General features: G+C 36.1%; 1 protein-coding gene across 1 annotated transcript in view; it reads right to left on the bottom strand.

Moving 5' to 3' along the window:
* CNGB3 (cyclic nucleotide gated channel subunit beta 3) overlaps nucleotides 1-26,019 on the bottom strand; it is a 91,640-nt gene extending 65,621 nt beyond the window's left edge. The window contains exon 1 of the mRNA XM_080381862.1: nucleotides 1,735-26,019. Coding sequence (XP_080237988.1) covers nucleotides 1,735-1,842 — 108 coding nt within the window. The 5' untranslated portion in view covers nucleotides 1,843-26,019. The remainder of the gene's footprint in view (nucleotides 1-1,734) is intronic.
* Between the last annotated feature and the right edge of the window lie 439 nt (nucleotides 26,020-26,458).

Raw genomic sequence — 26,458 nt, 5'->3', positions numbered from 1 at the left:
TAAATGAATATCAAAAGCTCAATCAATCTCTGTGCATACTAGAGGTATTTGCATGGTGGTTTGTTGTAAATGTTGTCTTTGTTTCAATATTTCTCCTAATAGAGTAAGAACATTAATGTGAGAATAGTGCTTTAGTTACCAGATGCTATGTACATTTCTCCCATTCTCTTTAGATGGTGTCTCCTTATAGGCAGAAAATGTCTTAATTCTTAATCCATTCATCTGCCTCCATCTTAACAGTATCTATAATAGTGGAGGTTGGTGTTGATATGATCCAAGTGTTGTGCTCATGTATGCAATTATTCTGGTGAAAAGAATAATTCATGTCTCCAGGGAAATCTAAATAAGTATTTTTTTGCTAGAACAGTTTGCCAAGTGAGGTATCAGGTTGCACAGAAGTCAGCTGTTGAGATTTTTCTTGTTTCACGCTAGTGTTTTATTGACCCAAGAAAACTGATACGCAGAACTTTAAAAGAAGCATGAACAATGCTAAGCTTTGCCTGAAGATCTGCAGTATATGAAGTTTCTTGAAAATAGTCATTTTTGCCATTTTGTGTGGATGGCAGTATGGATAGGCCTGTTCATCAACAATTGGGGTTTTGCACATTTATAATAATGACAAATCAAATTTGAATTGTAGTTGGGCTGCGTTAAACTGGAGCTTTTCTTCAGGTTATACAAACCTACAAGCTTCAGAAAAACATCAGTTCTAGGAAATTATTCAGTCTTATGAACATTTATGTTGCTATCAGTTTTAAGTAAAACTGTAAAATCTATGGAACTCTTGTACATGTAAATCAAGGATCCCATAAGTTAAGTCAGTCTTTGTATATGCTCGACTGCTGTGAATGTGTTAAAACACTGCTTAGCTAAAATTAACTTTATAATGGTGGAGTTTCAATCTTTTCAGTAAGCATGAATTCAGATTAATAACTCGGGCTGATACTAAAGAACTTGTTTTACTTTCCTAATTACTTGGTGAAATCTTAAATTGTTGTGATTTTGCCTTGTAAAGTTCTGAGTACTTCAAGCTGGAAAAAACCAAAACACTCTCTAGGACATTACTGGGAACACATAAAAATTCAAAGGTAATAAATGAAGGATTATCTATCCCATCTCTTTTTTTTAAATCTACTATTAATTAAAACAAAGAGGAGTTAACTTTGCAGTAAAGTTAAGTAAAAAAAAATAAATATATAGAAAGTAGACTAATATTACTTACTGTATTTTTCAGTCAGATGTTATATTATTAAAACAAAGCCAAATAAAATATTTTGTTTAAAAAGCCACTAATTACTTTGCCTTTCAAACAGTTATTGGGAAGCAGGCTGATATATTCCCGTATGCCATTCCAATATTCAGAAACATTGTACTGATACTTTCTGGTAGCTCAGAACAAGATGTAGAGGAATACACCAGCACATCAAAAGCAAACACATCAGTATTTCTAATATCCCATTTGCAATATTGATCAAGATCTCTCATAAGCCTCTACTATTTGGGGTTAGCCCTATCTGGAAAGCCGCTTTCAAACTGAGGACATATGTATTTTTTCATAAAGAAAAGGCAGAAGGGAAATAAAGGCATTTATTTGATTTTTGCTAAATAAAGCTTGATACTGTGTACAGTAAGTATGTTTGAAAATTTAACCTTTGGTATTTACTTACATAAACACTCTCTAACAAAAGACAATACTACTGAGTCTATATTAAACAATAAAAAAAAAAAAAATACCTGGTCTGTAGATGCCTTGGGTGGTGGAGGGACACCTTCATTCTTGCAATCGACTTCCTCAGGTGATAATTTTACTCTAGAAAATACTGTTTTTAATTTTTTAAACATCTTGCCAATTCAACTCTCCTGAAGCCTCTGCAACTCTTCTACCATGAATGGCTATATAGCACATGTTCTCTTGCCATCAGTAATCAAGCCAATTAAACACTTAATCAGCTTTAGGTCTGATTAATGCCTTAAAGAAATTCCTTGCACAGTCTGTTTCAGTGACAGCTTTTTCTAACCATTAGTACTTTTCCTTTATGTTGTAGGTATTTCTAGTCTTGCCAGTTACACTATACAGAGTCAACTTTTCATGCAGAAATTCAGAGGAGTGTGAACACTTTCTGGTTGGAATAAATCAGCATTCGATCTTTTATGTATTGGATATTAAGTATTTAGTTTATATTTAGAAATGAAGTTTTAAGTCCTAAAGACACCTGTAGCTTAACCAGGAAATTAAAAAGATTAATTCACCAATGATCACCAGCTACCCAGTAGAGATCTCAAAAGGTTTAATTTCATTGCAGTTCTGAACTTTGAAAAGTATTTTTTTAATATATATATTTGAGTGAATGATACTGAAAGGTCTTATGTCAGGGATTGTTTTAAGAAGTTTATATCTGGTTTTATTCCACCCCGCGTGTTTTAAAACATGGAAATAATTTCACCTTTCATTTTCTAATGTATTTACAGACAATACTATTTTATGCAGAGTCTTAGCTACAGTTTTGATGAGACTAAATTTTAGGTAAATGTCTTACAAATTACTAAAATATTTTTTCTAGAGTTTATAACTAGGATGTAATTTTAGCTGATAGAAATCAGTTTCAAATACCTCCAGTGCCATGTTGATTCAATGTGTTAAGTTATCTTTACAACTTAATTGTCTCTTGTCCTTAATTCCGCTTTATTTATTACAATCTTACAATTACAATTATTATCCCTTCACTTTAAGCTCTGAATTTGAGCTAATGGTTTATAATTAGTTTATGCTTGTGATCAAGGCATCAAGAAATACAGAAGCTTACTCCTTTGAGTTAATTCCATAATTACATATTTAGCAATTATATTGAAATATTGAAAACATTGCAATGGCCATCTCCTTGGGGTTTCTATTGTCTGGCAAGAATGGTTTCTAATCCTTACTCTACCACAACAGTAACTGTAAGAATGAACCAACAATTTTCATTAGTTAGTTTGTAAGCCCTTTTTTTTCCTACATCATCACTTAGGAAGTGGAGCTTATAATAGTTGCACCACTGCCCCCACACCCCTGCCCCCACCATCATTTAATTGTTGTTAGCTGCAGCAAGTGCTTGAAACCTCCCTTTTTTGTTAAGGTCTGTGTTCTGGTTTACTTTAAACCCAATGCAATTCTTGCTAATGCTTCAGTCTGTGTTTAAGCTTAGTGTTTGAATAAGTACATTATAAACTAATATCTAAAGTATTTTCATTTATTTATGCAGGTCTGGAAAATAGGTAACGTCTTTTGTATGTGAAATTCTGCTTTCATGCTCTTTATACATTGGCTTATAACAGAGGAATCTCAGAAGAAACTCTACAACACAAGTTAGTTTTTCTTTTACTATGTGAAATGTTACCTAATTATAATGGCTAATGTTAATGCAGAAAACTTTAATCTGTTGTCACATACAAACTGTAATTGTAGACTGAGCCTTTTTGACAGTAACTGTTTTCTCATTATAAAAATTAAATTCTTGTTTATTAACATTTTTTTAGAGTAGGTAATTTTTTCCCTTGTTTATTAAAAATGGTAAAGCTGTGCATAAAACATAATACAATAAAAATATATAGCATTTGTTAAAATAAAATATATATCTCAAGAATTTCTGCAAAAATATGCATGCTAATCTTAAAAAATGCCATGCAAGAACATGCTTTAATTTTTTATTATTATTATTGTTATTATAGTGTTTATGCTGGTTTTAATTTATAATTGAAAGGCATGCAAAAGGAATGTAGCAGATATTAAAAAGAAAGTGCCTTTGGGAACCTGTTAATAACTGATGACATCTGCAGTTAATGAATGTTATATTGGCTTAGTCTGTGACTAATTAAATAAATTTTTGAAACCCCTTTATGTGATGTGATTTTGTAAATAATAACCAGACCACAACAACCCTAATATTCTGATACCAATAGAAGTACAAGTTCACCTCCTGACCTTGATATGACGATTAATCTGTTCAATATTTTGTTTCTCTTCTATGTACTGTGGTTATTTAGTTATTTTTATCAGGCTCTGAAAATGCTAAAAGCACTTCAGTTAGCTGAATATCAATATGCACTGTTATATAAGAAGATTAAGAGCAGGTTTTTTGCTTGTTTAGTTTTTGTTTGCAGCAAAGCAGATAGCCTGTATGTAGTTACCTTCTTAGCTAACTTGGCTTTGACCAGTGCTTACAAGATGCTGTATTTATGGTAAACCCTACAGGATACAGGGATTTCAAGCCTGTCTCATACATTCTCTAGATGCAGGTGGAGTATATCTATTTATGTCCTATATTTATTAATGATGTACCTCCTTCTCCATTTTTTTCTTTCGAGGAAATGTTGCTCCTCCATTTAAAAATCTGTCATATGCATTGGCTTTGCAAACTTTTGATTTTTCTTCAGACATTTCTCTTCCAAGGATTTTTTTTTTTAAATCCAAAAGCAAATTTGAAACAGGACATTCATGAACTGGATCTTATGTTCTAAACTCGTGCAAGAGATTATTCTCCATGAAACATAACAGGTGTCTTAGATATTGAAGTAATTTAAATTACTTGATTTGTAATCACTGCTAAAACAATCAGCAGGACTTGAAATTTCCACTACCCCTTCTGCAGCTGTATTGAAGACTGCAGTACTTCTTAGATCATAAGAACATACAAAAGCAAGCATGACTTCCTCTGAATAGTTATCACAGTTGCTAATGAGAAGAGATTCCTTTCTTCAGGACTGTTCTTGGAAGTGTTTAGGTTTTTTTTGAGTTTGGCTTTTTGTTTTTGTTTGTTTGGGTTTTTTGCCTTGTCCTTGTTATAAAACACTGTAACTGTAAACCCAGATTTAACTACCAGAGTATTTAATAGGCACAGAATGAATTCCAAGGGCTGCTTTGCATTCCTCAACAGGCAGTGTCGGTTGTTCCACTTGTTTGAATGTACAGATCAATAGATAGCATCTGAAGTTTTTATTTTTGTATTAAATCAGGTATAGCATGTTAAAAAGATCAAAGGCTGAGTTTCACTTCTATTTGGATCTTCCCATGATGCAAAATGTAATGTACAGGTGGTTATCATAGCTATCTTTCTTCAGTTTCTCTCTGTGATTCATGGATCTTGACAGCTAAGAGTAGCACATCTTTCTTTAGAGCTCTGTAACAGCCATCAGACAGAAGCTGAATCTAGCACTTATAATTTTTCCTCTGCACAGTATAACAGTGCAAGATTTGACAATTTTACTTGTTTTTGTGGATTAACAAAAATCATAGCACTAATTTATCTCTTTTCCTTAATTTCAAACACTTTGTTAAAAGACAGAAAAAAATGGTTCTGGAGCTCAGTTTTTTGATATCTACTAATTGTCATCTTTTTTTAAACACACATTATACTATAATCTAACTGAGTATGTCTTAATAAAGAAAATCAATTAATGCTTTTAATGGAAATATGTCTTTTTAAGTGCATTATCACAATCATGGCCAGATGTATGCATTGTAACTAGCAGTCAGTGAAGTATCTTTAGAAATAATAAAGGTTACTCAAAAGATGATTATTTGCTGTTTCAATATAGCTAATTTTTCACTGATTCATAAGGCTTTACTTACTTTCCAGTTTATACTGGCACAGATGTACCAGAATCAGCCTCTGCATCCTAAATTTTAGGCAGTAATAAGTGGTATGATCTGAAGGACTCTGGAAATACTCAATAATCTTGATTGTTTTGGCCTTCAAGGAATGCAGACTATAATTTTTCCTTTCAAATTTAGTTTTACGTGTCAAATCCAATTAACAGGATTTGTTCATCTTACAAGAAAAAAGAGATGGGAACACTTCTGTGACAATAGGCTGGAAAAGTCAATGTACCGATATTTCCTATCCCTTTTCACATTCCTGTATATAAAATTACTTAGCTAAGGTAGGAGCCATATCCTAAAAGACTCATTTTCTGGAGCCTTCACCAGACCCTGGCTAGATCTGAGTATGATACTATCGTCATGCCATGACGTGATGGATGGGTTGGAGGAGGTGACAAAATTGATTGTCAGCCTGCCAGAATTATGATGGTGGATGCCACCACTTGCTAGTGACTTCTTTTGATGAAAGTAACATATGAGACAAAGGAATGGGCATAATCAGAAGAAAATTGTAAGCCCAGTTATGTTTAATTGTACATTGATCTTCAAGCATAATAAAAGGTGAGAAAAGGTTCTTGTCTACCAGTAGAAAGTACAGTTCCCTTAGCAAGTCTGGCTTGCTTTTTTTTTTTTTTTTTTTTTTTTCTCACTGTCTTTTTGCTTCTTTTTATTCCCTCTTGGAACAAAAAAGGGGCCACCACTAGATATTTATCCCTGTATTTCTTATATCTTAAGTGTCTTTACGGGCAGAATTCTTTAGTAATGGTATGTTACTGCCTAAAATGTGACTCATCACTTGAGAAATCTTATATGGGATAGTGCTCAAAAGTCTTTATTTCTCTAGATCCACAGACTCATTTTGGATATTCATTTAAGTGAGAAAAAAAGGAACAGCCCCTCAGAAAGGTGGTCATGAGACCTACCTGGAAGAATTCAGCCACATGTAGCCCCTCTTGGAGGACCACATCATCTTGTACTATCAACTTACGGTCTCCTCACTATCTTAGTTAGTAAGCAGTACTGATTTGGAATGTGTAACAGGTCATCCTTGTGTCAGGAGCAAACAACCTATAAAGCAGTGCTCTCATGTGTAGTCACGTGTAATCATTTAGTAACCTTATACTGCTGAGGTCATAGTCCCTTTTCTCTTCCCATTTTTCATGCATATCCATGGAGAAGAATAGATTGCTATAGAAGGGAATAGATTCTCTGCCACACCCTTTGGATGGGAAATTGCCTGTATGTGGTCTGCTGGGTATTTCACAGGGTAAACCCTTTGTGTGTGAGGCACTTTAAGGGAGACTGGAGATGTTCAAAATATGAAGTTCAAGTGTTAGAGTTTCTCAAAATATGTGCAATGAGCTCAAGCATCCTTCTGTACTGTTAAATTTTTTGTCAATATGTGCTGCAGCTGTTTACAGTGGGGAAGTAGACAAGGGCTCCTCTGCTGAATGTCTTCAGCAGGAAACCTCAGGAAGAAGATAAGGAGAGCAGACAACCTTTCCCCTCTAAAGGGCTGACTCCTGGACTGGAAAATGTATTTCAGTGTGCAGCTGCATGAGATGGCTGTGCACCAAATTTAAAAACTTTTACTGGACAAGTTACTTTTTTTTCTGTCTGAAGGCTAATTACAACAAGAGGTTGAAAAGGAAGTCACTTTGGTAAAATTATTTCCCTCCAAATGCTAGTAGGATCAGAAAGATCTCTGAACCATGCAAGCACACACTAAAATAGCAAGCTGCCAAAAAGCTCAGTAAAATGCCAAGACTCCCAAAAAAGATGTGGTTCTGCTACTTTGTTTTCTAGCCTTGTAAAATAGCCACAAATTTATCTTGCTTTTAAAAATTTTGAATATATTTTTCACAAAAGTTATTGTGATATTGGTTTCAGAATCACTGCTTTACATATATCTTTATATTCAAAGCTAGAATGCAAGTTATTATCTAGTCACTGCATTCATGTGATTTCACACACAGCTAGCTGGCTATGATTGATTTTAACTGCAGATTGTTGTTTCTTTTATGCAGAATAGCCATGGAGAACAAGGATGGTAGTATTTGTCTTTGTGGAGTGGTAGAAATGAATTTAATTCCCTTAAATAAAACTATAATAAAACAACAGGTGAGTTTAACTTTCATAGTGAGCACATCAGGAAAAGAAAACTTTGATATACATGAAAAGTAGAGAAATTCTTGAATCATAACTGAATCTCAAATTCTGGTAAGGTTTAGGTCTAGAACCTGTTCTGTTTTGGAACTCAAAGCCATTTAATGTGAGGTGAAAAGCAGACCTCATTAAAAAAAAAGGCATTTTTGTGTGTGTGTGTGTGTGTGTGTGTGTTTTAAAAGAACCCAGTCAAAACAAGTATCTCTTATTCTCTTATTCAGAATGTTTTCAATATATAATCTCATTCTCGGTGCATGGTGCCTGACCAATGTCTTCTCAATATTCCTCAATTATATTCTCTTATAGGAGTAAAGGCAGTGGGAAGACTTAGAGAAGGAAATATTTTTATTTTGTTTACGCTGAAAAATATCAGAAGGTGATCAGGATAGGGTTAGACTTTCACATTCAATACTTGTAGGCTTTTGAAGCTTCCCTTTTTAATAAAATTGAGAAGCTTAAGAAACAGAAGCAAGTGTGATAACTTAAGTGATACAGTTCCATTACCTTTTTCATAAGATTACTTTACTTTTCAATTATTTTGGTTATAAAAGCATGACATACTTTTTTGAAGAGGGACTGGGGAAATGAACACGTCTTAATTTGGATGAAAAGGGACCCAAAGGTCCACAAGGCAGGCACCTGTTGGGAAGAGCAGAAATAAGCATCTGTGGCAACTGCTTTCCTATACTTGTAAGTGAGTGATCATTGCGGGGAGAGGAGGAAGAGAGGGTGATTCATTTAGGATGTTTCATGCCAGTAACGGTAAAACTTGTATAATGCTAACACTTTTATCTTAGGGAAATGGAAATAGGTTTATTTGGTTATAAATTGCATCTCTTTTGGAAATCTGAAATTCACCGTGTTATCAAAAGAATGAAAGCTCTCAGAAGTGCATAATGTATTCCTCTAAATCCATCATATATTCTGCGTACCCTCAGAGCATCCTCTTCCCACTGCAGTGATGTTAAGCCTTATGTTTTTGCTAACATAAATATTTAAAGCATGCCACCAACACAAGCTATTTAATCTAGCCAACAACATAGCAACGAAGTGAGAAGTGAGCACTGCAAAAACAGTGGCTTAGTGGAGGAAAAAAACCTCTTAAAAAACCTCTTTAAAAACCTCTTAAATATGGAGTTAATGTGATATAGTTGATAAAACACTGAATTGGGACTTGCCTCTGTTTCAACCAGGCCCTCAAACTTTTGCAGTTTTCCTATGTGTATTTTTCTCTACTTAAATATAGTGCTGTAATTACTGTCTAAGGCTTTCCCTGACACACATAGATCAAGACCGATCTATTTGGTTTCGATTCTAGCTTTTTTTCTGCGCTTTTGCACTTGTGATGAATGATTGTTTGGATGGGAAAACCTCTGGTGGAAGACACAGAAATTCTTATTCTTTTAAATCCATTCCTAATGGTACTTGTAAGTCAAATCAACAGCTCGGTTCACTCTGAACAGATAATACATTACAAAACCCAGCTGTCAAGCAAACATTCACATTTTGTTAAGTAGCTTGGTTTAAAAAAGTAGTGCCTAACATGATTAACTTCTTCAGAGTGTTGCATTGGCTTCTGCTTTCTTTTCCCATCTTTTAAAAGAGAGCAGTGAGAATATTTTAATGCAACTATCTAGCGGGTTGTATCCCAAGCTCAAATACAGGACCTGGTTTTGGTTCTGACCTCTGACAAAAAGGGATTCATATTCACAGCTCTCACTCTTCTGCAATACTAGGCTGACCTTTTGTGAAGATGAGAAGAACTATTCTCAACATCTGTTGAATCAATATATCTGTATAGATTATAGCGCAAAGACTAACTGAAACACAAAGCAAGAAGGAAAGCAAGAGCAAGTGTTAGCCCTGTACTTCCATTACTTGTGAAGGGCAGAGCAGGGTGGTAATTTCATTTCAACCTGCTGGATAAAATATGTGAAACTTGCAGGAGGGAAAGTGTTTGGAATAAGCCTGGCCTATATAGTACTCATGACCTGTTTGGCCTGCACTTCATGAGGCTTTGGTGTTAATGATTGGATTTGATTTGTCAACTCATTTGATTCAGTAACAAAAGGTAGAAGAGTAATGACTCTATGAGCAAGTCAGGCTCCACTTCTTGCTTCTCCTAGGCCTCTCATTTGTAAGTATAACATGGATTATACTTCTAGTAACATGATCAGCTCTAAGAGAAGCTGTAGAGACTAGTATTTCACCATTAAGAATCACTCCTGCTAAACAGTGAGCTGGGTTTAAAAAGAAGAGCTTTTCATGGCAAAAAAATCCTTTATTGATTTGGCTGACCTGCTACATTCACTTTATATTTGCAGGAAGGAGTTTACTTATGTTCAGGTAATGGTGTGAAGAATTCATGCTCTCTTTTTAGTTAGATTTTTCAGAGCAATATGAATAAAAAGCTTTTCTTCCTATTGTAACTTTTAAATTGGTAGACTGTTATTAGCACATGCTTTACTATTTAAAAATAATTCTAAATCTGACTCTTCTGTCTTGTGGATAGGAAAATCCTGCAACATCCATTGGAACCCTTCTAACCCCAACAATATTTTTAAACTGAACTTATTTCTTTTCATTTTATTTTATTGTCTCCTTAACCTCAATATTCCAAACCCTCTACAAAAGCATCTTGCTTTACTATTAAGGTAACCTCTACACAGCTGTCACATAATTTAAGGAGAAGGGTAATTTAACCTTCTTTAACTCAATGTACTGAAACTAGCTTGCACCCATCTGAAATACCAGTCTGTCTCCTGTGTCCTCACATAACACTGGAGTCATTCTTGTATACATGCAACAGCTGTGCAAGGCAATTACTTACACTAGTGATTCTTCTACTTGCCATCAGCTATTGTGCTTTTGCATTCTGGTTCTGCTAGATATGTGCATATGGCTAACTTTAAAAAAGGTAAATTCTTTTACTGAAATTGTGAGGGGAAAAAATTATTTTGATGGAATTATGTCTCTGTTTAAAGTTCATAATGTCATAAGTCTTTGGAAGACTGTGTCTTAAGTATTAGGAGTTATACTTTAATGTTCTCAGACTCTCAAGTACTGTGTGCTGGAGATAAACCTAGATAAAGAGATTCCAAAGGTGATGTAATATGTTTGGTGATAAGATGCAATAAAATATTTGCTTTTTAAGGTCACTAGTGCTGGAAGTCTATTTCTATTTAAGGAGGAAAACCCCCCATAGAACGCCTGAAGTGTTTAAAGGAGTAGTTAAAATGGGGCTTTCCCCCATTGGCCAACTCCCCTTCCTGTATTAGACTTTACTAATGTATTTCATATCTTTTTCAAGTTTAAGATTGTTCTTGGGACAATGAAAGTTTTAGCAGTGTAGGAAAAGAGATTTATTTAGTATTTAAAAGCTCGATTGGTGCTGTAAAAGCTGGAAAGAAGCCATTTCCCTTCTGTTATAGAGTTAGCTTGGTTATGGCTCTCACTGCTACAAAACTGCCATTTCTTATTCAAATAAAATATGACTTTTTTTCTCTCCACAGTCATTAATCAAAAGCACTAGTAAGTTCATGATTAGGCAGTTTATGAATAGCAGTAAATTTTATCAGGGGAAGTGGAAGATTTATGTCTCTTTTTAAAATTATAGTTTTTCCAGAGTTATAAAGCAGCAGACCAGTCAGTTTTCCTTCAGATGGAAACCTGGAAAAGTTTTTAGTTACAGCTTCCCTGTTTATTCATACATGGCTGTTTGGTCTTTAGCAAAGACACCCTATTTTTAAGGGCATCTGACTGATAGAGGTGGGCTGGAAGCAAAGTACTGTGAGATACTGGATAACCCCATTCTGCTTCCTTCTGTGTGCATGTCTATGAGCATGTACTCGTACAGCCAGTTACCCTGGTCTTTTGCATCGTCGGCCCCTGTGTATCATGAGATGAGATATATGTTCCTTCAGTTTAGCACGACTTCCCCCCATTTTCACCTCTAACCTAAAGTCAACCCAGAAATCTCATGAAGCTTGCTATCAGTCATATAGTTATCAAGTTTTATTTGTATAATAATCCAGTACTCCTTTCTTCCTCATTTCCATTCTGCAAAATGCCTTTTAAATCTTCTGATTTCCCTGTTCAGCTCTTCCACAACCACTGAACATTATATTCTTCTTCAGGTGCTTTATCTTGATTCCTACCATGACAACACCAGAACATCCTGAGAACCAGTATTACTTTGTCATGAGACCACTAGACTTCTCTTGATTCTTCAGTGCTCCAGTGCTGTGGCCTGCTTAAAATCATGCTAGATGTTGTATCAGGTCTCCTCCATCTGCTTCCTGACTCTAATTTATTTTCTATTAAGCTTCTATAATGTTTCTATTGCTCTGCCAAATCTGTCATAGAGAAAGCAGTCTGTGCAAGCTGATGGTGATGCTTTTTTTAAGATCCTCAATTAGTGTTCTATTAGCAAGAGCAGTGGCAACTTAATGGTCAGTGGAGCTTCTGGCACCACTAATGTACAAAGCAAACCACAGCCAGGGCTTTTCAGCTAGGTTTTTGGAGAGAACTTTGTTTAGACCAAGCAAGGAATGACAGTGGGTCAACAGATATGTTTTTTCTTTTTATTGACCAAAAGTAGTCAGAGTCCTGCCATTTACCAATAAACACAGTGAGCAGTTTTGAAGCTAACGCTAAGCCTCAATAAAAGATTGGGCTTTGCATCCTTTTCATACAGGTAAATTAAAAGTGATGTACTCTTCATTAAGAGCTAAGTGGTTGATCTACAAAGGGTTTTCAGTGCTTATTTCCCTTTAAAGTCACTAAACACTGAGTGACTATTACAGTATAAGTCACGCAAATACCTTTTGTGAATGTAATCCTGAATGCTTAGGGACCAAGGTCTGGTGAATTTACAACCAAATACTATAGATTTAGAAACTTTTGCTGCAGTCTCTACTCTCCTGTTAAACAGTATTTAAAACTGTTCATGTATTAATTTATTCTAGTAGATAACATTGTACAAGAATGTTGTCTACTCTTGTGTCATCAGGTCTTGTTTCCCTATTATGGTCGGTAGATATGTATTACAGTCTTCTGGAAATTAATCAGACTTCATCTTTGGCATTACTCAAACTTTTGGCTAGCATTCTTCCATCCCAAGGTTGTTCTGAAACTGTGCATAACATGTAGTTAAATTACTGATTTGTCCTGCCATTTCTCAAAAATAACCAAGCTCTACTTTCAGCACTGCTGCTTTAGTGGAGCCTTCAGGCACAAATGATGGAGAAATTGTCAGTTAATTGTGCTACTTTCAGATAGACAAAGGTGTAATCTTTTTCATATGTTGTCAGCTGTATTGGTTTTGAAGGACCAAAAGAGGTAAAACCAGTAACAAATATTTTCTAAGTGTACGGGTATGATCCTGGACTCACAGGAGGAGCAGCCTGTTTGCTGAGATGTTGTTATGTCTTTACAGTTTCTTTTAACATAGACTGAAATGTATATCTTGCTATTTCCAAATGAAATAAGTAGTTCATCCTGAATACACAAACATTTTAATACAGATGTTTCTTTAAGTATTTATTTTTTGGGTAGGAGCAAGCAGATTTTGCTGTAGCACTCTGTAAAAAAATAATATGAGAGAAATATGCCCTATAGAATGAGCTGCATAGAAGCGTTTATGCATTCCCATTGGATTCGGTACCTTACCCACAGGGAAAGCTAAAAAGGGCTCTGAGGTGCTTACTGCCTACAGAAACTGCCAAGAAACCAGATGTCACTGATAGAAAAATGCAATAACCTCAGCCACCTACTATGCTATAGCCTTTGATAAAGAGCAGGTTCCAAATCATCAGTCTGTTTCTTGCCCACTGTTTGTGTTGTATTCATTGTTTTTAAACCTGCTGTGTATTTGATTTGCTTTCCTTTTAATGTTGATTTACTCTGTCATACACCTGTTCAGTAAATTTGAAAATGACAGCTTGGAAAAGGCTTCTTTTGACAATAAGCACTGTGTTTAAAAACTCTGACTTGATCATGTGACATGTAACATGTTTATTCTCATTTCTTCACTATGCCTTGAAGCAGTACCACTGGGGAGGTGAGTGCAGAGACTGAGATTCATCCCAACTATCTGGAGGGGAAGCAACAGACTTCTTGAAGGGAGATTAGGCTCCTTTATGCCTTTCTTCTCACAACATTATTAAAGGAATCAGGACAACTGAATTCTTGAATCAGGCAATTCAGATGAGCATTTGTAGATGAAGCTACCTGACATGGCCTCACAGCTAAACTACAAGAATGTAAATATGAAGAGTTCTTCTCCAACAGATGGACAATTTTTTTTCAGTGGTGCATGTGGTGCATGTGTCTGTAACAAGTCATAGTATGGAAGGTGTGATACTGCAGTAGAACCCAGGGAGAGTGTCCTTCCCATCTCAGAAGATGCACAGCTTTTCTGTGTTCTGGACTAAGTCACCAAGTCCTGCTCTTAGCATAATTTGTAGTTTAGAGTTCTCCTGCACCATCTTTATGTGCCTTTTCCTTTCTGTACAGTGGAAGACCATAGTTACTGTTCAATATTTTGTTTACCTCTGCAAAGGTAATTCAAAGAATAATACGGAGGTGTAGTGGAGTTGAGGTTTTTTGTTGTTTTTCCTTTGTTCTCATTTGGGAAAAGATGGACTATTAATGTAGACAGGAAAACTTCTATAATGTAATGGTTGTTAACTTTGGATGCTAGATTGATCTAATGAATTTATATGCTCCAGGTGACATAGTTACTGGATACATGTAATATGAATAGGAGGCAAATGTTGGCTCATGGTCTATTAGAAATGTTGTTAAAGTCGAATATTGCTTCTTCAGGGAAGAGGACCTACTCCATGTTGTCATGGCAAAGCTGTGAGCTAGGATGAGAGCACAATAGACGGTTGCGTTTACTGCTCCTGCACTGTGGCCAGATGGAAGGGTTGAGGTTACCGCTGGGAGATGATCTCCTCTCACTCCTATTAGTAGCTGACATACATCCTTATTACTTCCTCAGATGCAGAAGTCAGGACAGCATAGCGTAGGAAGGGTAGCTGGCAGTGCCATGCCATCTTAGATGACTACCTATTTTGCTTATGTAGCTCTCAATCGGCTGTCTGTTTTACCTTTCCAAAATCTAGTTGTCTGTGACTTGAACTAAAAAAATTCCCTGTAATATCCATGCATGTTATGTCACTTATCTTCTCATTTGACCAGCTATTTAAATGGCACCATATCTGTTAACAGACCCATACTTCTTAACACCAATATGCCAAATACATACATGAAGCTCAAAAAACCACAAAATCCATATGATGTTAAAATAAAATTCAGTTTATGATCCAACATATATAAAGGAGGTTATGCTTTTACAGGACATACAAATATTTATTCAGCTTCAAAAATTTACTCCACAACTCTGAATAGACAAAATAAACATGGTCTTTGCTAAGAAGAGTTAATGGTATAAAACATAGGTATAAAGAAGTCAGGATATTTTCATAAATTCAAGAAATACCTGCATATGTGGAAAAATTAATGAAGTGTTGTCACTTGAAATAGGATTTTAACAGAGATTTAGTTGAAGAGAATAGGTTATGTTCCACGCATGGGTTGAACATAGCATGAATCATTAAAAGGGGAATAGAAGAAGCAATTAAATAAGCTATTGAAAATGAGACTGATAAAGCTGGAAGAGCCAAGAGGCCATTTGGATATTTAATACAAAAAATTCAAGATGAGAGAGCAATTTCCACAGAATGTTGAAGGTAAAATTATTGAGATATTTGCATATTGTTAAGGGAGAATTTTCTATAGAGCACATGATGATTATACATGTCTGTACATAAGGACAAACAGGTAAATGTGACTTGATGTCACAGTCATGATGAATTCAGATATCCCAAACCCTGCTGGTGAGAAGAAAGGAAAGAAACTCCTCCACCTTCTCACCTGCTTACAGTGGCATCTGAAATATGTCTTAAGTTTAAAGACTGTTCCTCCATTTCTGCTGTGTTTTAGAGCCATAGTGAGTGGGTTCTCTCACTGTTTTGGGGTTTGTTTAATTGTTCAGTAAGAGTCTTCCTGGGAATAAAAACAAATTAAGGAAATAAAACACTTCTTTATTTCTCTGTGTATTCTGCTTCATTCTATGAAGCCATAAACTTTGGAGTCATGTCCTCATATGGAGTGATCTCTGCTGTCTGTAGTTTCCCCTCATACTGTTTTTACGGATGAAAAGTATGCCTGTGTGTTTATGTTTTTAATGCTTTGCAATAATCCCCTAGGATTTGTGAATCATGGACTGTACTGAGTCTGTGATAAGGATTTGTATTTGGAGAGGAACATAAGTCTTGCAGTCCCTTGGGATAAGAATTTTTATAAGATTTCTTCATATGGGTTTGTTTATTCAAAAGAAAAAGTTTTAAATTACACTGAAAGACATTTTGAGAAGAAAATCATTAAACAAGATACACAGTTTTCTAGAAAAAACAACAATAAGCAGAGGGGAAAAATTGCTGTATCTTTGAAAGCAAGCTAGTGGAGCAGTTACTGAGCCATAAAAAAAAGGAGGCTCAAATATATTGTGTTCTTAATGCATATTTCAAAAATACTAAATTTAATTTTCAACGGTGCAGTCAATCACTCAAATTATACTTATTATGAAGGAAAGTCCTTGTCTTCAAATCTGTGCAAGGTGAAAAATTCCAAAGAATAAATCCCAGCAGATTTGTGTTTCCGCAACATTTGTTTCATATTTTCAGTATTTACTGGTTTAGAACATTTTCAATACTCTTCCGTTTATAAAAGGTTCACAAGAGGTTAATGGGAGTTCTTGCTAGAAGAACCCATTTAAGAATGGATGAATTCTTACCCACTGTCCTGAGACAGTTCAAATGAGAATGCCACATCATTAAGTCTGTCCTTGTCAAGTCCATTTTATTTACCGTCAAAGCACCTGTCACATAAATAAGCTTTTACATGGCATTGCATTACATGTACCATATATATTGAATACTATTATTTGCAATAGTTTACAACACCCAGCTATGCAAAGTGATAAAATACTGCTGATTGTATGCTGAATTTCTTATCTTTTTGATTGATTTTGTATGTTGATATGTCTCTGCTCAGTTTCACACTGGACTTTTTTTTTAAATGGGCAACAATGAAAAATTATAAATTTGGAACAAGTATGTAGAACTCTTTCCTATAACTATGCTACAAATTTAGAGAGACAAAGCCTAGTGGTCTTGCATCTGCAGCTTCTGGCCAGGGACATGTAGACTTTCTAGTCCATACGGACAGCACAAACCTGTATGTAATGGTACAAAGTCAGAATTAAGTGTAATGAAGCAGTGTATGAAGGAAAGCAGGCTCTGAAGAAGTGTGCCTTGTCAGTGTCTTGCCTTGCAGCAGGCTCTGTGCTGAGAAAAACTGCCTTGCACATAAAGGTGAGTGGGGATCCTTCAGTGCTGTGACTTCCCCCAAACCCATGGGATAACCGCGTTAGGTTGGAAGAGGCACCACAGCTGGGGACAGCTGACAACAGGCTGTGCCTTGTCTCATCAGCCCCATTGCTACTGCTCTGTGCTCTCAGGGCTCGGGAGAGCGAGGGGCAGCTGCTCGGGGGGACGCTGTGCATTATAAACCTTGCGTGGCAGGAGGTGACGCCGAAGGACATGCAGCACATCTGAGGTTTGTGAGCACTTTAAAACGTTTGCTGTCAGTTGGTTTCTGAGGCTGCTGCTCACATCAGCTTCAAGAGTAGGTGTTTTAATACGGGGAGAGTGAAAGCTTCACAGTTAAGTGGCTTTCAGATGGCCAAAATACCTCTGAGGCAGCAATTTAAGGGACCCAGGACTTCCAGAACAGCAGCATGGCCAGTTTGAAGTTATGGTGAAAGCATAGAAGGAATGAATATTTTAACTCTCATTGTGACCTCAAGGAAGCGAATTGGAATAAAGCTAGTGGGGGAATTTTCCAGTGGAAAGGCTTTTTTCCATTGGAACATGTTTCTTCAAAAAACTTGAACTTTTCCTGGAAAAGAACATATGGAATCTGACAAGAAACGAGCTTTATGTGAAAGAAGATTTTTTTCATCAAGAAAAGAGCAGGAGGGAGACCGATTTTTTTTTTTTTTTTTTTTTTTTTAATAAAGGTTGCTTGTGGTTATGTGGATTAATTTTGTATCTTGATTTATAACCTGTATAAAAATAGTAAGTGTTACACAAGGAAGACAGGCAGTTGAAAGTAGAATCATTCAGTTCTATGGACAATCACTTATCTCATTTTTCTATCAGTGAGATCTGGGGGCATCTCCAAGCTATGTTATGCAGAAACTTGGATCTTTAAACTTTCAGACACCTCTTGCACCTTAACTGCTCGGCTACTGGTCATTGTAAGGTAGCTGAAGATTTTTTCGTATTTTTCTAAAAGTAGGAGTTCCTGCTACAATAAAAGAAATATTTAAAACTTCCACAGTACAGTTAAACTATTTAATATAAATATCAGCATGGAATGGCAAATGTCAGGAATGATTCAGTATTTTTTCAGTTAGGTTAATCTCCTTGAGTTATGATATAAAATTTTACGAAAAGTACCCTCAACCACAGAACTAAATTGATTAAGAGAGTGATGGTAGCAGTTCCTGTGGGAAACATGCACCAGTTGACCATCAGACATGATCATGGGCAAGATAGATAATAATTTATATAAGGGTAGCTGTTCTTCAGTACTCCTCTCTTCACAGTTTTAAAAATTCTTCATGTGTACTATTCTATTTTCTAAAACTGAACAATAATAGTTTTTTTTTCTGAAGGCATCAATCACTGTAAAATCAAGTAATAATAGTCCTACATGCAACCCTTGATAGGTAAGCGCTCTAGCCCTTTCATTTGTGAGCCTCAGTAATTTCTTGGAAAGTTGTTCTTTATTCTGCTTATAAATGGCTTTGTATTTGACAACATAAGCATAGAAGAGTCTAAGTCTGAGGAAAAAAAAATAACTAATATCTCTACCTTTCAGGATATGGTCAAAGACAGTAAATAAGAGAATTGCTAAAAGCTTCTTCCAGAGCTCTGCAGCCTCCAAAATTACAATAAATCCCAAGGCATTCTCAGGTCAAATAAATCATACTGCAAACATAGCATTTCCATTGTTCTGCTTTAAATTATGGTAGAAGTTACACAGAGCATTGCATTAAGCTTTTAGAAGATCATGCAAAGTTTTCACAAAACCAGAAGATGAAAGTACTTCCAGGGGATGATAAACAATCTTTTATTGCTATTTAGAGGATATACTTGTTCCGGATTTCTATGATTTTGCAATTCTTTAAACTACCTATTACAAATGTGACTCAAAGTGTAACAGAACAGCATTGATTGCAATAACAAAGTGAATAATGCTTTTAGCTTTAAGTGTTAATAACAGGAGGCTGATACAAAACCTGTCTTTAGTTCACTTCAATAGTTTTTTATGTTGTCTGGTTTAGCCAAGTCTGACAAAACCAAAAAGGTATAAAGTTCTCACAAAACTAGAGATCTGAATTTGTGTTCCTGCTGGTGCTGCAGTCAGTTCTGAGCTGATCAAAGAGAAATCAGCCAGCCAAGAGGTCTGAGAATATTATCAATTTGTCCATAGCTCTGAATCAATCAAATCCATGGTGACTTGGTCAAAGTGATGGGGCAGGATGAAGGACAAATCTGAGATCTGGAGGAGGAAAGGGAAATATAATTTACTGTCCTTGGGAAAGGTGTTGTGGAACACACAGCGATCACAGAGTTTTCCTATTTATGCATAGGGAATAACTGGGTAGGCAAGTGATGGCCACACTTTTTTCTTTTCTTTTCTTTTCTTTTCTTTTCTTTTCTTTTCTTTTCTTTTCTTTTCTTTTCTTTTCTTTTCTTTTCTTTTCTTTTCTTTTCTTTTCTTTTCTTTTCTTTTCTTTTCTTTTCTTTTCTCTTTTCTTTTCTTTTCTTTTCTTTTCTTTTCTTTTCTTTTCTTTTTCTTTTTCTTTTTCTTTTAAAATTAGAAAAAACAAATATATAAATGCATCCATTTAGGAAATAATTTTTAGAAGTTTCATTCAGTGTCTATTAATCTTTTTGTAATACTCCGGGCTTTGGAACATGTGCTGTGTCAAGCTCTAAATCATACTGTTTCTACTTGAAAAAAATCAAATCAACATTTTGGAAAGACAAAAGGAAGCCCTGGAAGTCTAATAAGTGTATCTAATATAAGGTATATGCCAGTACTACAGTTCCTGTTTCATTTTAATTTATTTTGCATAATCCTTTCCAGTTGTTTTGCAGTTCTGCCTTGATAAACTATTGTAACATCTGTTATAAGTCTGGAGAATTTCTGCTGAATGTTCAAAAACGTTATGTGTCTGAAGCCTCAAGCCTGAAAATACAGATTTTGTTGAGTGTTAATTTCATTCCCCTTGAAGCAGTAAAAAAGCAGGAAACTGGAAGGAATTAGTAACATTGGAGCATAGGCTGCACAAAACCGTCTGTAACTCAAATGTTTATGATGGGTAAATCTTTTGACTTTGTTTCCCCAGTGCTAAATTTTTTTTTCTTTGAAAAGAGATGAAATCAAATAGCTTAAGATTCAAACTGAACTACTTTAAGTTTCTTATTATTTTCTCTGGATTAAATCATATTTGGAGCCTGATACTTCTCTCAGATTAAACTTAAATGAAGGCAACCTTATTTGAAGATGGTGGAATCATTCCAGTGTAAAATTGTCTCTGTTGTGAGGGTAATCAGACCAGTTAGTGGCAATACAGGAAAGGTAATGGCAGTTTTACCTATGGGAAATAAATATAGTTACTTTCGTCTTTGCAGGATATCTCTCTTACCACACTTTTCTTCAGAGACTACAGTCGATAGAGTAAATACATTGGTCACGTTCTGAAAATTTACCTAAGGCAACAGTTAACATTAACAGGTTTTGTTTCTAGTGTCCAAAAAAATTTAAAGGTGAGATATGCAGCTCTGCATACTGAGATCCAAAGGCTGGTAGATAGTCATATGAAGTTCCTCTCTCAGTGAGAAAAAGAGAATGTAAGATCAGGGGAAATGTAGTCCTACTTGGATTGGACATGGCTGCCCCTTGGTCTCTACAGTAACTCTGTATTTGGAAAGTGGTCACTACCATTTTTTAATGCAAGAGAAGTGGTCTTACATTTAAATCATGCACCTCAGCATCAAGGGTTCCAGATGTATTTCTTGATTTTCCTTGAACTGTGTGAGCAGCTTAATTGCTCTGCTTCCTCACCTGAAAGGGTCTGTATATTTCTAGTTTGTCACTATTAAAAATTCAACTGTCACTAGAGTAGTATTTGTTATCATTACATTTTGGCCCAGGTTCTCTCTTCTACCTAAGCTATACCCAATTCAGGAAAAGGCTTGGGTGAGCATTAACAGTAATAACGCGTTCATCCTTAAAACTGAATGGTGGTAGTTCCTACCACAGTAACATGTGGTCCAACTGCAGACACACCAGTAAACTGGGGTGCAGTGTAATGCAAAAGTACTTGAAATATCTGTGGAGGAACTAGACCAGGTAAGTTACTGGAAGCAGTAAAATTCAGCAGGTTTTGAATTTTTAGCTGGGGAAACTGGGCTGCAGGAAACACAGATGCCTATGTAGCTAGAAACTTCTGCCTCTGTTGTTCCTCTGAATGTGCATGCATAAGGCACTGGGTACCTGGTGTTGCAAAGCTCCATCTCATCTGGCTTCCACAACATTATTGTCCTTGACAACAGTATGTTAGTTTCCTAGTCAGAACCATACCAGTAGTTACATGTGTGTTGTTTGCATATAATTTCCTAGAAATTATCATGTTTAGCTATAGTGAGAAAATACTTACATAGCTTAAAGCATCATTTTTAGGGAACTAATGTGAAACTTTGAACTAAAAATTTCAACCCAAGATGATTTAACCAACCAGAAACAAATTAGTTGCTACTTAAAAATGTCATTAACTGATATAAATAACACAACACATGCAGACAGACCTTATTTACTAACATTTTCAGATAGAAAATAATACTGGGCTTAAACAAAAGCCAACTTTGAATTACACTGTCCAAATCCATGCAGGAACTGTTGCCTGATCCAATTGTATAAATCCTGACAGACTTAATATATTAATCTCTTACACTGAAAAACAAGGAGAAAGCAGATTTTCTTCTGTCTTTCAGAGTGGCAGCCTAGCCTGGAGAGGGATGAATATGAAGCTTGGGCATCACTATGTACACACTACTTTGGAAATCTGCTGCAACCCAGTGATTTGCCCGGGGAATGCTTCTGTGCTGGTCATGCACATGTTTTTATTCTTCTCTGCCTTGTGTGTGTTTCTAGGGAGAAATTCAGGTCTTTTTTTTGTATCAATATAGTCTAAATTATCATCTGTTCTTTTGTATAGCTTAATGAAGGCCTTCAAAAAGATGAAAATGACATTACATAAAACACTGAGATCCTAAAGTCTGTGTGGCTTGCAAAAGTCTGTTCGAGGTCAGATTAAGGTCTGAGGAATACTTGTGTAAAACAATGGCAACAAATAATCAAAGAATTGCAATATCATATGTAATACACCCAGACTTAGAAGTACACAGACTCCTGTGTTTGACTTTTTCTTGGAGCTGCTGTAAAAAAAACATTTCAGGTGTAGAACTTAATAGGATAGTGGCAGCCATGGAAAGCATAAAATACTTTACTGGTTCTTTTTTTTTTTTTTTTTTAAATGAAGAGTAGGTATCCAGGAAACTTAGTCTGATTTACACTGTATACTCTATTTTCCTTTGAAGTGGCAGAGAAAAAGCATGAAAAAAATGAAGTATAGGGATGGATGCAAATGCAGGACAGAAAAGCAAAGGTATTAAATTAGTTTTTGAGATGAAACAAAATATTTCATCATGGGGAGAGATTAACAGTAGTTTCAAGTAGTTTCAAGTCACTTGAATTTGAATTACTTTGCTCTTGCATATGCTTTAAATGAAGCAGAAGTTTTAGGAAACAACTTCAAGCATTTCTTTATGAGCATCAGAACTTGTAAACTTTCACTGAATAAATGCAAATAGCTGGAACTGAAGCCTAAGGCCTACTTCTGCTGAAGTCACTTGTAGAACCTCAAATGGATTTTAACAATGTGGGTCAGGGACCTGTTCTGTACAGTAAGCATCCCTTAGCCCATCTGTGTAGTTGAAGTACAGCTGCCTCAGCAACAGCAGCATGTACAAAAGTTGGAACTGTAGAATCATGAAAAGACTTCTTGAGGTTATTTCGTTCAACCCCTGCTCAAATCAGGGATGGCCTAGGGCATTTGCTAATGAACTTGTCTAGCCAAATTTTTAGTTTCTTCAGTAATGAGAACTACTCAGCTGGGTAAGTTGATTCCATGGCTGACTGCCTTCAATGTGATTTTTTTCCTAATACTTGTGTCATGCATCATCTTTTTGCTGTGCGCCACCAAGAACAGACTCCATCATCTCACTGCCCCATTAGGCAACATCTCCAGCTAGATCACCATTAACCTTTTCCTGAAAACTGAACAAACCTGGCTGTCAGCTTCCCTCTGCATGTCATGAACTTTAGTCCACCGTCCATCTTGGTAGCCTCTGCTGGACTCATTTCACTATGGCACCTCTGTATCTCTCCTTAAATTTCTGTTATATGCAGAGGGCAAAGGATGGGTTTGGTTTTTCTCATTTATACCTGCAACATCCTTTCACTGACTGTAAGGAGCAGGAGAGAAATTAACAGAGATGGTACCTGAAGCATGTCTTTCAGCTTGTTAGCTTGTGAAGCAAGGGCTTCACAGCAAAAGAAATTGTACTTCTGCAACACAAGTATTTTTTATAATTTCAAACCAAACTGTTATAGAATTGAATTGTAATAATGTGTCTGAATGACCCGTTCAAATGAGGTTGCTAGGAAGCCAAATGTTGTTTATCTAGGGAGTTCAGAGAGAGGAATGAATTTAGATCCAGCTGTGTAAGAGTATGGAAATACTTATCTAAGGCACTTACATAATCATAATTCTCTCCTACTCCTTAATTTGCAGAGAAAGACCAAGCGTAGTGGTTAAACCACTTAATTTAACCTGAGTTCACAAACACTGAAATGTCATAATCTGAAGTGTAGGGTATTGTTTGATGTCAGAACAAAAAAAAGTTAATGTTCTACTCCTAAATGAAAATTCCTTGTAATAGAAAAAAATAACCTAAATCTCCAGCATGCAGATTCTGTGCAAGATTTCAGTGGCTTACAGCTAGAGGTAAATGCAGCCCTGTTGTGAATACTGTACTTTGCTTCCTATGACACTCCCAAAGCCAAGAACCACATGGTGCAGGCCATCAGGCATCTCTTCATACAGTTTTGGCAAAATCAGTTTAGTTGTCTCAACCTTCTGAAACCTCAGGGATAAACTTCAGCTTCTTTTTACTTCATTTCCTTCTGATCTCCCTCAGAAAGCAAGAACTCCAAATTAATATGAAAAGTTCCACTTTCATGGAAGTGGTGTTCTTTATCAGAAAAAAGAGAAATGGTGCTTATAGGCCTACATTTTATAAATTAGGCTTATAGATAGCTATTGCATTGCACTTCGCCAATACAAACTAACAACCTTCATTTTAATGCATATTTTGTGGGTTGTGTGAAACTTTTGCAGTGACTGAAATGAATATTAAACTGATTAAAAATTTTCCCCTTTCTCCCATATTGTTTGTAAAAGGTCAATGGTCATATTAACAAAATTCTTCTGGAAATCCAGAAAGGTAAAAAGCAGAGCCTGCATACGGAGAAATATGTAATCCAATACAGAATACAAATTAAAAAAAGGGCCCTTCTTGTTTCATAAGTTGTTCTATTATTGCATTTGTAAATCCACTCTTTTCTTCTCTCCCCTCTGGCAGTCTCATGTCTCTTAAAATTTTTAATATAATAGGAGATATGAAAGTTATAATTTAAGGGTGATTACAATTTAGTTTTAAAGTTCTGAAACACCAAAACAGAAGGATAATTCAGAGTCTATTGTGGGACCAAGCAGTTAAAATTAATATGCCTGATTTTTCAATCAACTTGATGATACAGCTAAGTAGATATTGGTAAACATTTCACAAGTTCTGGATACAAAAAGAAACTTAAGTATTGTGATGCACATGTCTGCAAAAAACTCAGCCTGCAGGCTGGATCCAACTGTGAAAATCTCAACCCTGTGTTAAGTCAGGACCTAACCTGAGATTCACAAGCACATGCCAAGTACCAGGTGCCTAAATAGGCTAACAGACTGTGCCACACAGTAGGAGCATGCTGGAATTCTGCCTTACCTCAGTTTAGGTACTGGGGATATGCATTTGTGCAGGACTGGCTGGATCATCCCTGTCTCCTTTAATGTAAACCAAAGTGATATAGTTTGGGGCATGTAACAGATTCATGGCTACCAAACAAAGCAGTCAGTTTAAGGTCTATGCATTCCTTGGTACTGTGTATTCTAGACACATCTACTGTGTTACAAAGGAAAGCCAGCACAGACATGGTAGAGAACAGTGGTGGTGTTTTCCGCTCATTTTTTGCTAAGTCTGAACCATTATGCAGTTTGGAATGCAAGATTCAAGGGACAGTAAAAAAAGATGAGCATGAGGGAGCAGAAAGGGCTGGTGCTGGTCCCCAGTCCTTGCTCCTAAGGGTATTTAATGCATTTTAATGCATTTTAAACCAAGCAGTTACTGAAAAAAGCCCTGTATACTCATGAGAACAAAGTTTGGTAACCGTGTCTTTCTTTTTTAGAGGAGGAGTGCCCTAGTCTTACTTGTCTGGTGGATAGGATACTCTTATGAAAAATATGAACTTAATTTCTTCTTGATATCTGGAAAGCCCAGGTGTCCTGCTCCCTAGAGGATAGTTCTGGGCTAGAGTTCTGTGCTGGCAGCACTCCTTTCTCTTCGAGCCATGTATTTCATGGGAACAGCTGAAACTGCTATGTTTTGTATGAACTTCTGCACTGCTGGTGTGTCCTTAAAATTTCTATGGGGCTGGGTTGCCTAGTGAACCCCAAATAGGCCTGCATGTGAAACAGGGAGCACAACTGTCAGCACAGAGAGGAAACCAAGAGTTTTGACCATAGGCATTAGCAAAACTTATCTCTTATCAGGGTATGATGTTAATGGTTTGCATTTCTCGCTTAGGTGCTTCCATACCACCCATTTTTCATTCAGTGTTTATAAATTACAAACATTGCAGGCGCTTGCTTTTATACTGAATATGTGAAGAATAATGTGAGGTATCCTATTCTCCAGTTGTGAAAGAGTGTTGTGGAATTAAATGCTGCAAACTGAGGTGAGATGCTACCAGGTTTCAGGTGATATGTTAGCATTGCACTAGGTAAGTGCATTAAATGCATGTGTCTGCTCACTGTTCCTTTGACTCAGTAGGAATAAGAGGGATGATAGAAACATTGGCAAATCAGCAATGCTCCCAAAACTCTCTTCTTTTAAAGAAAGACTATACAAGTGTCATCTGGTCTCGTTCCAGCTATGACACACAACCAAATGCCATTCCTTTCTTGTTAATGCTTGAATGATAGAGCTAAGAAGCAGGGAAAGATAACCAAGAGTATTTGGCTGTTCAGAGAGTTTCTAAAACCAGGCTGGAAAC

The sequence above is a fragment of the Falco punctatus genome (genome assembly GCF_963210335.1).
Source record: "Falco punctatus genome assembly, chromosome: 3".
In the NCBI taxonomy this organism is placed as follows: domain Eukaryota; kingdom Metazoa; phylum Chordata; class Aves; order Falconiformes; family Falconidae; genus Falco; species Falco punctatus.
The sequence above is the reverse complement of the archived record's forward strand: the minus strand, read 5'-3'. Positions and strand labels throughout refer to the sequence as shown.